Source organism: Dipodomys spectabilis, unplaced genomic scaffold (assembly GCF_019054845.1).
Source record: "Dipodomys spectabilis isolate Male_0828 unplaced genomic scaffold, ASM1905484v1 ptg000052l, whole genome shotgun sequence".
In the NCBI taxonomy this organism is placed as follows: domain Eukaryota; kingdom Metazoa; phylum Chordata; class Mammalia; order Rodentia; family Heteromyidae; genus Dipodomys; species Dipodomys spectabilis.
In genome coordinates this window covers 4,624,388-4,637,780 of record NW_024870729.1, presented here as the reverse complement: position 1 = coordinate 4,637,780, position 13,393 = coordinate 4,624,388, and the positions used below count along the sequence as shown (strand labels likewise).

The following is a 13,393-nucleotide window of genomic DNA, read 5'->3' as shown; positions in this document are numbered from 1 at the left end:
AAAGACTAAAAATAGAGCTTCTCTAGGACCCAGCAATCCCAATCCTAGGCATTTGACCACAAAGCAGGCCACATTAAAGCCACCAGCACAACCATATTCACTGTAGCATTGTTTACTATAACCAATATACAGAATCAACCCAGATGCCCCTCAGTGGACAAATGGATCGAAGTGGCATATATGAACAATCCATTGTGTATATGGTTCCATTAGAGAGAATATTGTCCCATTTGCAAGGAAAGGGAAACACTTGGACATTTTTATATTAAGCGAAGTCAGACCCAAAGAAACATAGGCTGCGCCTATAGATAAACACAAATATAGAATGAGCCTATAAATAAACACAATCGATAGTAAAAACAAAAAAATTATACTTGGATATGATAAATTAAACAGGACTTAACATTAACAGTGAGACCAAAGGGAAGGTATTCTTAGGAGAAGGCCACAAGGGCTCAATAGCTATGCGCTTATGATCGTATAGAACAATGCTTAACATAATTAACTCCAATAAATGGAAAGAAGAGGTTTTCATATTTTACTTTTTATCTTTTTTTTTCTGTTTTCCCTCTTTTGTCACTGTTTTTTTCTTCTTTTTTTTTTTGTCTTGTATGTAAGTTTATCTGATTTGGGGAGGGAAAGGGGAAGCACAGAAATTGTGGGACAAAGGGTAAACTAATTCAGCAGTGATACAAATTAGACTCTGTTTAAAATGAGTTATACAAGTTGGAAGAGGGGCCAGAGGTTGGGAGGGAAAAAATTGGGAGAAAATGAGGGAGGGAGTGACACTATTCAAAAAGAAAAGTACTCAATATCTGACTTATGTAACTGTAACCCCTTTGTCCATCACCTTTACAATTAAAAAAAATTGTTTTTTTAAAAGAATGAACCCTAATGAAGATTACAGACTTCAAGTGATAATGATGTGGCACGGTTGGTTCATTCATTGTAACAAATGTATCACTCTGGTGTGGGATGCTGATGTGGAAGATGCTGGAATCAGGGCAGGGTAAATGTGGGAATTCACCATACTATCACTTAAAAATGACTTTCTGACTAGGTGCTGGTGGCTCACACCTGTAACCTTAGTTACTAAGGAGACTGAGATCTGAGGATCATGGTTTAAAGCTAGTCCAGGCAGGAAAGTCTAGGAGACACCCTATTAACCAGCATAAAGCCAGAAGGGGAGATTTGGTTCAAGTGATAAAGCACCAGTTTTGAGCAAAAAATCCAAAAGCCAAACAGAGGCTCTGACTTTTCTTCTATCTCTCTGGTCCCTTGTGTAAGCATCAACACTTTTCTTCTTACTTAATCCGCTGGGTGATATAAAACATTCTATGGCTTCAATCAAAAGATAACCAAGTTGAACCAGGCCTTGAAGGCTCACTCTCATAATTCTATCTACTCAGGAGGCTGAGATCTGAGGACTGTGGTTCAAAGCCAGCCTGGGCAGAAAACTCCATGAGATTCTTATCTCTAATTAACCACTAGAAAACTTGAAATTGGACTGTGGCTCAAGTGGTAGTGTTCGCCTTGAGCTGAAGAGCTAAGGGACAGTGCCCAGCCCAGAGTTCAAGCTCCATGACCGACAAAAAAGAAAAAGAAAAAAAGATAATCAAGTTGCTATCATAACTTCTCATCTCTAGGTATAGACCTGTATAGCCATTTGCCAACTTAGAATTTCCTCTTCATGTCTCAATACTGTACAGATTCAATGTTCCCCACACTAACCTTTAACCTGTACAACACTCCTTTAAAATAGTCACTTAAGGCAGTGTTTTCTTCCTTCTGTGTGGCTATGAGAAACCTGAAAGTCAACCTGACACTATGCTGACTTTATGTGCAAGTTTGAATCTATCCTCCATTTGTCTTCATCTCCTTCATCACATTCTAGCCCAAGGTACCATCTCCCTTCTGAATGTCTGATAATTTCTTTCCAACTAATTAGCCCTCATCATTCCAGCACCTCCCAATTAATTTTATATTAGCACCCAAAATATTTTCAAAATTTAATCTGATTGTAAAATATGAAAGTCTGCTTTGAGGCCTTTGTTGCAATTTTGTTTTCAGGATTAATTAAATTTGTTAGAATTTTGTTTTCAAGGTTAATTAAATTTGTTAGAAATTCGCTGATGGGTTTGTGTGACCCATCCTTATAGCACTGTTAGACATAAAATAGCCATTCAGGGCATAAATGGCTAAGTGATAGAGTACCACTAGCCTAGAAAAAGCCAAATGAGAGCAAAAGGCCCCAAGTTCACATCCTAGTAAGGGCATAAGAAAAAACAAGACAGTGGGAACACTGCCCCAAAAGAAATGTACTCTTTACCTGATTTTAACTTTAACTTCTCTGTGCGTCACTTTTATAATAACATTAATCTTTTTTAAGAAACAGTGTAAAATGGAATATCATTGCATAAAACCAAAGGAGTCATTCAATAAATACCAAATTGGCAAAGTAAGCAAATGCTGTTAGGTTCATATATACAAAAAAACAATTGTATATGTGTGTATATGCATGCACACACACATATATGTGTACTGGTCCTAGGGCTAAGAATTCAGGGCCTGAGTGTTGTCCCTGAGGTTTTTGCTCAAGGATAGCATTCTACTAGTTGAACTACAGTTCCACTTCTGTTTCTTGTGGATTAACTGGATCAAAGCCTAAGCGAGCTTTGATCCACAATTCTTAAATCTCAGCCCCTTGAGGAGCTAGAATTACAGGCATGAGCTACTATACCAGGCTCACCCAGTTTGTTTTATCTTTGTAAAAATTGACACGTTAGAATCATATTATTTATTTATTTATTTGGGTCCAGTTGTGGGGCCTGAACTCTGGGCCTGGGTGCTGTCCCTCAACTCTTCAGCTCAAGGCTAGCACTGTACCACTTGAGCCACAGCGCCACTTCCGGTTTTTTTTCCTGCTTATGTGGTGCTGAGGAATGGAACCCAAGGCCTCAAGCATGCAATGCGAGCGCTCTACCACTGAGCCACCTTCCCAGCCCTACAATCACATATTTATGGAATACAATGTAATGTTTATATAAGCGTAGATGCAACACTGAATAAGTCAAAGCTAATCAACACTGGTCAAAAATACATTTTAGGGCATTTGAAATATAATTTTAGCAATTCTGAAATACATATTAACTATGTCACCATGTTGTATAATAAGTATACAAAATTATTTCTCTGGTGTAATGGAAGCTTTTACCTTCTGACCATCTTCTCCACATTTTCTATGCCTGAATCCTCTCTTACTATTTTACTCTCCACTATAGATTCCAAAATATAAGTGAGATCATGCAATGTTTGTATTTCTGTGCCTGGGTTATTTCACTAAGCATAATATCCTACCGATTCATTCATGTTGTTTCAAATAACAGGATTTCCTTCTTTTCAAAAACAAAATGGTATGCCACTGTATAAATATAACACACTTTCTTTATTCCATCATCCACTGATGATATAGTTGATTCTTTATCTTGGTGTTATAAATGTAAATTCGTTTGTATGAGGCCCTAGCTGAGTTCAATCCTCAGCATTAAAAAAAAAAAAAAAAAAAAGAGTCAAGCTGGGAGCTTGGGGCTCACACCTGTAATCCTAGCTACTCAGGAGGCTGAGATATAAGGATCTCATTCAAACAAAGCCAGCCGGGGCAGGAAAGTCAGTGAAACTCTTATCTCCAATAAACCACCAGGAAACTGGAAGTGGCGCTGTGGCTTAAGTGGTAGAGCACTTGCCTTAAGTTGAAGAGCTAAGGGACAGCATCCAGGCCCAGAGTTCAAGCCCCATAACTGACCAAAAAAAGAAAAAAAGTCAGGAAGGGAGAAAGGGAAAGAAAAGAGAAGGGATAAAGGAAAAAAGAAAAAATGAAATTCAGTAAAACTCTCTTGACCAATAGAAAGCTAAAATTACATTAAAAAGCCCCTCAAAAGTGACCATAAAAAATGCTGATGATTAATGGGTGGCTCATGACTGTAATACTAGCTACTCACAAAGCTGAGATCTAAGGATCGAGCTAGCCAAGGTAGAAAAGTCCCCGTGAGATACTTACCTCCAATTAACCACTCAAAAATCAGAAGTGGCTCCTGTGGCTAAAGTGCTAGAGCACTAGCCTTGAATACAAAGAGGCTCAGGGATAGTGCCCAGGCTCTGAGTTTAAGCCCCACAATTGACCAAAAAAACAAACAAAAAAAGCTGATGACTCAAGTTGTAATCCTAGTAACTCAGGATGCTGAAATCTGAGGATTCAGTTCAAAGCCAACTGGAACAGAAAAAGTCATGAGACTCTATCTTCAATTAATCAGCAAAAATATTTAAAAAGTTGGAGGTAGAACTGTGACTTAGTGGTAGACCTCCAGTCTTGAGCAAAAATCTAGAAGAAGAATGCTTCCTGGCCCTGAGTTCAAGTCCCAGTTCTGGCATAAAAAAGGAGAGCTTTTCTAAAACTCAAGTTGACCAAGGTTTTAGATGAATCTTTTTGAGTTCTATTAAAAAAAAAAAAAAAGCTGCCATGTACAATGACTCAAGCCTGGAATTTTATCTACTTGGAAGAAGATCAGTAGATCATACTTTCAGGCCAATCACGATACAAAAAAGTTTACAAGACTCAACTGCAACCAATGGCTGGATACAGTGTAATGTACCTGTTACTCCAACTACAGCGAAGTCACAAGTAGGAGGACAGCAGTCCAGGCCAGCCTGGACATAAAAGCAAAAACTTAACTTAAAAATAACTAAGGTAATCCTAGCTACTCAGGAGGCTGAGATCTGAGGATCACGATTCAAAGCCAGCCCGAGCAGGAAATTCTGTGAGACTCTTATCTCCAATAAACTACTAGAAAACTGTAAGTGCCGCTGTGGCTCAAGCAGTAGAGCGCTTGCCTTGAGCTGAAGAGCACAGGGACAGCACCCAGGCCCAAAGTTCAAGCCCCACTACCAAAAAAAAAAAAATCTAAGGTAAGCTAGGTGCCGATGGTTTACTTCTATAATCCTAGCTTGTCAGGAGGGTGTGATCTGAGGATTGCAGTTCAAAGCCAGCCAGAGCAGGAAAGTGTGTCTTCAATTAACCACCAGAAAACTGGAAGTGGCACTATGGCTCAAAGTAGTAGAGTACTAGCTTTAAGCAAAAAAGCTCAGGGACAGCACCCAGGCCCTTAGTTCAAGTCCCATAACCAACAACAACAACAACAAAAAACAAACAAAAAAATGGAGGCATAAAAGGTCCTAGCAGCATGGCTCAGTTTGATAAGAGCACCTACCTTGCAAGATAAGAATACCTACCCTGCAAGCATGAGGTCCTGAGTCCTACCCTCAATCTCACCCCCCCACACACACACACTCACACCATTATATGCCTAAGAGAGGTATGTTATGAATGTTAAGTTACAGAAGAAAGTGAAAATAGGCTATATGAGTCTCCAATTCTAAAGACAAAGAGACAGATTCTGGGAAACACAGGCATTACAGCTGTTTCTCAGATGTGCAACTACCTAAGAAACTGTAAGGTATGCAATTCCATGATTACAATCATTTAATGGATCACATGACTCAATCAAAAGCTATGCTTTTTTCTACTTACTAGGACATAACAGTAAAAACAAACAACAATCTCCCTATGTGAAACATTTACCCTGTGTGTGTGTGTGTGTGTGTGAGAGAGAGAGAGAGAGAGAGAGAAAGAGGGAAAAAGAGAGAGAGACGGAGAGAGAGAGAGAGAGAATGTGTGTGTGTATAAATTTCCAGGGGCAGAAAGGGATATAAATGGCCAACCAAATATTATTTATCAGACTATGCTATGCTACATAATTTGAAGAATAACATAAAAGGTTAAGGAGATAATAGGAGAGTGGTATTGTTATTTTACATGAGTAGTTAGGGAAAGCCTCATGGTCAACACAACCATATTTGAACAAAATCTCAGAGAGAAGATTCTCAGACTGAACTACGATGGTAACCATTATGATTCAAGTATTTAACAATTATATTCCTAATTAAACTCTCAACCAGACAATCAATAGCTAAGTATAAAAGTATAAGACAAAAAGTATAACAAATATTTACATGAAACTTGTACATACTAAAATCACCATTGCTGCATACAGTTCTTATTCTACTATATGCAAGTTTCATGTAAATATTTGTTATACTTTTTATCTGAAACATCCCACAAATGTCCATGTATTAACAGCTTGATTTCCAACTCATGTTGCTTTTGGGAGACAGTAAAACCTTCATGAAATGGAGCCTACTAGGATGCTTGTCCTGAAACTACATATTGGGACCGACTGTTTCCTGTGTTTTACTTCCCAGTTACCATGAAGTGAGTTGTTTTTCCACATCTTCCCACCATGATGTGCTGCCCTGACATAGGCCCAAGAGAAATGAGACAGCTGATTATGAACTATAATTCTCAAATCCGTGAAAGAAAATAAACCTTCATTTTTTGTTGGTCGTGGGGCTTGAACTCTTGGCTTGGGTGCTGTCTCTCAGCTCTTCAGCTCAAGGCCAGAGCTCTACCACTTGAGCCACAGTGCCACTTCCGGTTTTCTGGTAGTTTACTGGAGATAGAGTCTCATGGACTTTCCTGCCTAGGCTAGTTTTGAACCGTGAGCCTCAGATCTCAGCCTCCTGAGTAGCTAGAATTACTGGCTCCTGGCTTAAATCTTCATTCTTATAAACAGATTGAGGTATTTTGTTACAGTGATAGAAAGATATACTTTGACAAAACCCATTATCTTCAATTTAATAAGAATCTATCTATCTACCTACCTGTCTGTCTGTCTGTCTGTCTATCTACACACACATACACACACACACACACACACACACACACACACACACACACACTTTCCCCCTTACATCTTTTGAAGAACCTGGGCCATCACAACCCCATTCGTTAAATCTTCCACAGTCTGGCATGGTGTATCCACATTAAATGTCTGGATCTGAAGGGAGAAAAAAAAAGTTTTATTAATTAACGATTTCTTAGGCTTTTGAGTAGTATAATTATCTCATCTTAGAAGTTGGAATACATTTTAAATGAGAAAATAGGAAGGTGTGGCAGTGTACAACTATAATCCCAGTACTCAGGAGACTGAGGCCGGAAGACTGTCAGATCAAGGCCTACTTGGGCTACAGAGCAAAACCCCATTTCAGAACCACCAGCATAACAAATAAATAAAGGTAAATAAAAAGAGCAAATAATTGGCAACATCTCCCTTATAGGAAATTTCCTGTGGATTATAATTTTTGGTGAGGAAGAAATTATTGCATAATTCTATTTACATTCTGACAAAATAATAAATAGCACATTGAACTTATCTACCAATGACTGACAAAGATATAAACAGGGCAAGATAATGTGGACCAAAGGAATGTTCTGGGAGAGAAAAGTCAATCTCTTAATGTGAATAAATGTGTTGCCTTAATCTGCTAGCAGTCATCTTATAACTACTAAACAAAGTGATCAGACAAGTGAGGTCAGTATATTGGAAGGCAGACAGGGGGTGATAGAAAGAACTGGATGCTTGAAGTAAAAACTGAACTATTAAAATTTAAAGCATAGCTGGGTACTGGTGGCTCATGAGGCTGAGATCTAAGGATCACAGTTCCCAGCCTGGGCAGGAGTCTGTGAGACTTTAATGTCCAATTAACCACAAAAAGACAAAGTGCGCTGTGGCTCAAGTGGTAGTGAGCTAGCCCTTGAGCAAAAAATACCTCAAGGGCAGTGCCTACGCCCTGAGTTCAAGCCCCAGGACTGGCATAAATAAACAAATGTGTTCAGCTGGGAAGTTGGCTCAGTGATAGAGTGCTTGCCTTGCATGCATGAGGCCCTGGGTTCAATTCTTCAATACCACATACGCAGATAAAAGCCAGAAGTGGTGCTGTGGTTCATGTGGTAGGGCACTAGCCTTGAGCTGAAGGGGTGAGTGAGGGACAGCACCCAGGCCCAGAGTTCAGCCCCCACCACCAAGGGGGGGGGGGAACAAATGTGTTAAAGCCTCCTTTATGTGAGGTTATTCAGAGCCAAAGAATCTTTATATAGATGTCTACAGGCAGAAGTGATTACCTTAGCAGAAGTCATTATTTAATATGATTAGGTTTGGTATTCAAAATCAATTTTTACTTTAAATAAATACATTCTGAATCAGCACAATTTTTTTTTTTTTTGGTAACAGGATATAACAGAAAAAATTGATGACATCCAGTAGTCTAATCTGAATTCAGGAGGAGAAAAATCATTGAAAATAGACACAGACTACCCTTACCTAGACCTTTCAGTTTAATGAAACAGTACTATGAGAAGTTGAAAAACAAACACAAAGATTAGAGGTAAGAGTATGTAAATACAATCTAGGAATGAAAAAGCAATCCACTATGGAGTGTGGATTGTATAAAGAAAACAACTGGGAGAGAGCAATGAAAGGAGAGACATGGTTCAAAAAGAATTGTACTCATTGCTCATTACCTGATTCATGGAACTGTGTAACCCCCGCTGTATATCAACTCTACAATAACAATAAAAAATAAAGAGATAAAGCAGGGAGAAAAATAAAAAAATGAAAAAATTAAAAAGCATTAGCATTCAACTCTCTTAGGATTTTCTCCTAACAATTTTAAACAGGAAAGTAAGGCCATTTAACTTGAACTACATACAGATAATATTGGCTGAAGTATGAAGAAAGGACTAGAAGGAAAAAGGCAGGATAATATGTACGAACATAGAAGAGTAAAGTAGATAGTGATGTAAAAATACTGAAAATAACATTCAGAACCAGGCACTGTATTCTTAGCTACTTAGGAGGCTGAGATCTGGGGACTGAGGTCTGCCGAGGATTAACTGTCCCTCAGCTCTTCAGTTCAAGGCTAGTGAGCTTCCACTTGAGCCATAGCACCACTTTCGGCTTTTTTTCTACTTATATGGTGCTGAGGAACCGAACCCAGGGCCTCATGCATGCAAGGCAACGCTCTACCACTGTGCCACCTTCCCAGTCCCAGTACAAGACTCTTTATCTCCAATTAACCACTAGAAAGCAAGTAGAGCTATTTCTCAAGTGGTAGAGTCTCAAGTGTGAGTGAAAAAGCTGAGGAAGAAGGCTTGAGTTCAAGCCCCAGTACTAGCACTAAAACAAAACAATGTTCAAGTGAATATCTGACTTTTATTTATAATGAAGAAGAAATGAAAACTGCTGGATCAAATTGTATGCAGTTTAAAGTTCTTGATAAATATTCCCAAACTGCCTTTAAATAAATGCAGCAGGCTAGTATGTACCTCTCTGTACCATACTAGTCATAGCTTCTTCATATTCTTATGGGTAATGATGGTTATGAAGGCAAAGACCAAAAAAAGTATCTTATAGATCTTCATAGAAGGTAATTTTTATTAAGATATATATTTGGGAGAGGCGTTGAGATTCCAATCAATTACACAGAAAGTTTCAGTAAAATATTAAGCCAGTGAACTTCGCTTGCATCTCAGCTACTCAGGATGCTGAGGTTAAGACAATTACAAATTTGGAAATAATCATCATCTGTACTGAGTTGGAACTTCACACTAACTGCAGTTGTCTCTTCACTGGTAATATGTTAATCATAATGAAGTAGGGAAGTCAGGTCTGGCTGGCGCCATATTGGCCACATGGTGGATCTTAGGGTCTGGCATCTTGTCTTCATGCTGCGGGAAGGAAACCCCCTGCCCATCACCTGCTTCCTACGTGATTGGAGTGCCTGGATCCCTGGAGGCAAGAGTGGGCACTTGGCTGATAGGTTACTGAATCTGTCAGTCCAGTCCTCAGGACTTTACTGAATCTGTCAGTGCAGTCCCCAGGACTGGGAATTTCCTGTGGATCTGCCCCCTGTGCCAACCTATCTAGGCAGGGACCAGACTAGCTGCCATCACTCCATGTCACGTGTGTCTCTGTGATCATGTGCAGTGTCCTTTCTCCTGGCTCTTCTCCAGTCATCATGGTGTCCCAATTCAGCTTCCATTGGAATTGAATTGGGTTGTTAGCATTGTTTTTGTTCTTTCTTTCCACTTCAGCCTGTTTCCTAGCTATGTTATGTGTATTTGCGTGCTGTAGGCCTTTGTAATGACTGGCTGCCTGCAGCCTGTTAACTGTATGATAAAGACTCAAAATGTGGCTCCTGGCATGATTCACCTTACAACAATGTAAAAAGAAATAAGTACTCTTCATTTGAGAGTTGCCAAAATTGCTAATTTAAAATATGCCTTTCATGTAGGTTTCTAAAGGAAAAAGTGAAATAGCAGTGAAGGCTACATCTCATTTATCTCTTTATCACACTACTTTATACATAATACTTACAACAATAAGTTCAAGGTGAATACTGCATCAAATATAATGACTTAATTCTAATCCCTAGTTTTCTAATTTGGAATGCAACTTTGTATATTTCATCTCATCTCTATTTTTAAATTTTTTACAATGATATTCCCAAGACACTATGTTGGAAATGAAGTTTACAACTTGGGAGGACAGAGGGAGGTGGGGGAGGGAAGAGATAGTAGGAGAAAAACAAAGGAGGGGGTAACAATGCTCCATAGGAAATGTACTCATTACCTTACTTATGTAACTGTAACGCCTCTGTACAGCATCTTTACAATAAAACTTTAATATTATTATTATATATTTGTACAAAGGGGTTACAATTCCATAAGTGAAGTTATGAGTACAATGCATCTTGGTCAATTCACCCTTTTATTTGTTCTTCCCCATTATCTTATCTCTTTTCTTTTTTTTTAATTGTAAAGATACTGTACAGAGGGGTTACAGTTACATGAGTAAGGTAATGAGTACATTTCCTATCAAGCATTGTTACCCCCTCCTTCGTTTTTCCCCTACCATCCCTTCCCTCCCCCACCCCATCTTATCTCTCTTAACACTAATTTTTCCATGTAAAAGTTGGAAAAAATCTGCTGGGTGCTGGTGACTCACCTGTAATCCTAGCTACTCGGAAGGCTGAGATCTGAGGATCACAGTTCAAAGCCAGCCTGGGCAGGAAAGTCCAAGAGATTTTTTTTTTTGTCTTTTTTTTTTTTTTAGTACTGGGGATTGAACCCAGGACATTGAACTTGCTAGGCAAGCACTTTGCCACTGAGCTACATCCCAGCCCAGTCCATGGGATTTTTATCTCCAATAAACTACCAGAAAACCAGAAGTGGCACTGTGGCTCATGTGGTAGAGCACTTGCCTTGAGCTGAAGAACTCAGAAACAGCACCTAGGCTCAGAATCCAAGCCCTATGACAGACCAAAAAAAAAGTTGGAAAAATCTATCTTATGTAGGGAGAGGTGTGGGGCGTAAATGAGTGAGAAAATAAGTGCACATTAGGTATTCCAAACGTCTTATGTCCCCAACCCAGGGTATAAAAAATAAGAATCATCTGGAAAGTATTCACTTTGAAAATACGTTTTTTTTAACTCTACAGAACTAATCTGTGTGTGTAGAAACCTGGAAATCTATTTTTAATAAGTTCATCATTAATTCTTATATAACTGAACACCGGTTTCAATTAGAAAACCTTGGATCTAAATTAAAACAAATATAATTGATGTAAGACTATCCCCCATCAGTGCTAAGGTGCCGGGGATAGAACCTACGGCTTTGTACATGCTACAAAAATCACTCTACCACTGAACTACATCCCCACTTGGTATACAAGAATAGAAACTTCCTCTCACCAGAAAAATTAAATCAAACAATTTATTTATTTATTCATTCATTCATTTGGTGCTGGTCTGGGGCTTGAACTTAGTGCCTAGACTCTGTCCTTGAACTTTTTTTTGTTCAAGGGTAGTGCTCCACACACTTTCCTGCCTAGGCTAGCTTAGAATTGCAGTCCTCAGACCTTAGACTCCTGAGTAGTTAGTATTAAAGACATGAGCCACCAGTGCCCAGCCAAGAAAAGTAATTTTAAAGAGCAATTTAGTCCTAAGATTTGATCTGTATTTTCTTCAAGGACTCACAAAAAGCTAAACTTTCATTTTAATTTTTAAGATGTGGTTTTTAAACAATTGTTTTCTTTCTTTCAGCCCTTCAAGTACATAGGTACTCATGAGGGCTAAGAAATGTCAGTTCTCACTTTGAAAAGCTAAGCAGCTATCAAAATTTATACTTATTGAGTTTCTTTTTCGGGTGACAGAAATGTTCTTGTTATTAGATAATGGTGATGAAAACATAACCATGTGACTAGTGAAAAATGATTTGTACACTTTAGAAGGATGAAGTTCATGGTTTTTGAATTATAACATGATTTAAAAAAAAAAATCATCTAGGGCTAGGAATGTGGCTTAGTGGTAGAGTGCTTGCCTAGCATGCATGAAGCCCTGGGTTTGATTCCTGAGTACCACACAAACAGAAAAGCCAGAAGTGGCATTGTGGCTCAAGTGGTAGAGGTCTAGCCTTGAGCAAAAGAAGCTCAGAGACAGTGCCCAGGCCCTGAGTTCAAACTCCAGACTGGCAAAAACAAATAAGCAAATAAACAAAATCATCTAATAGTTCTCTGTGCTAACATCTATGCGGTATTTTAATTAGCTGGTCTATTAGACCAAACAATTAGAATAAATTACAGTAAATAAAATTAGAATTAGAGGGGCTGGGAAGGTGGCTCAGTGGTAAAGCGCTTGCCTTGCATGCCTGAGGCCCTGGGTTCGATTCCTCAGCACCACATAAGCAAAAAGAAAAAAAGCCAGAAGTGGCGCTGTGGCTCAAGTGGTAGAGCGCTAGCCTTGAGCTGAAGAGCTGAGGGACAGCGCTCAGGCCCAGAGTTCAGGCCCCACAACCGGACCCAAAAAAAAAAAAATTAGAATTAGAATCAATAAAAATTAGAATAAAAGAAACTCAAAGATTAATTCCCAAAGAATCAATAATCTACTCAATAAATGGGCAAAGGAGCTGAAGATACTTTTTTTGAAAGAGAAAGACAAATGGCCAATAAATACATGAAAATATGTTCAACATTCCTGACCATAAAGAGAATGAAAATCTAAACAACACCGAGAATGGCCACCATCAAGAAAACAAACTTGGCAACTATAATCCTAGCTACTCATGAGACTGAGATCTGAGGATCACAGTTCAAAGTCAGCTTGCATAGCCAGCCTGTGATTCTTATCTCCAATTAACGACCAAAAAGATGAAAGTGGAGCTGAGGCTCAAGTGGTAACATACTAGCCTTTAGCAAAAAAAAGCTCAGGAACAGCACCCATGCCATAAATTCAAGTCCTAGTACTAGCACAAAGATAAACAAAAGCTAGAACTATCCTATGATCCAGGACTATCGCTCTTGGGCATTTATCCAAAGGAATGTAAGTCATGATATAATAGTGGCATCTGTCCATCCATGTTCACTGCACATTTCTCATAATAGCC

General features: G+C 38.9%; 1 protein-coding gene across 2 annotated transcripts in view; it reads right to left on the bottom strand.

Moving 5' to 3' along the window:
- Positions 1-13,393, bottom strand: part of Hook3 (hook microtubule tethering protein 3) — a 140,922-nt gene that overhangs the window by 121,831 nt on the left and 5,698 nt on the right. For both annotated transcript variants that reach the window (XM_042679498.1, XM_042679499.1), the window contains exon 2: positions 6,865-6,950. In XM_042679498.1, the coding sequence (XP_042535432.1) occupies positions 6,865-6,950 (86 nt within the window). The remainder of the gene's footprint in view (positions 1-6,864; positions 6,951-13,393) is intronic.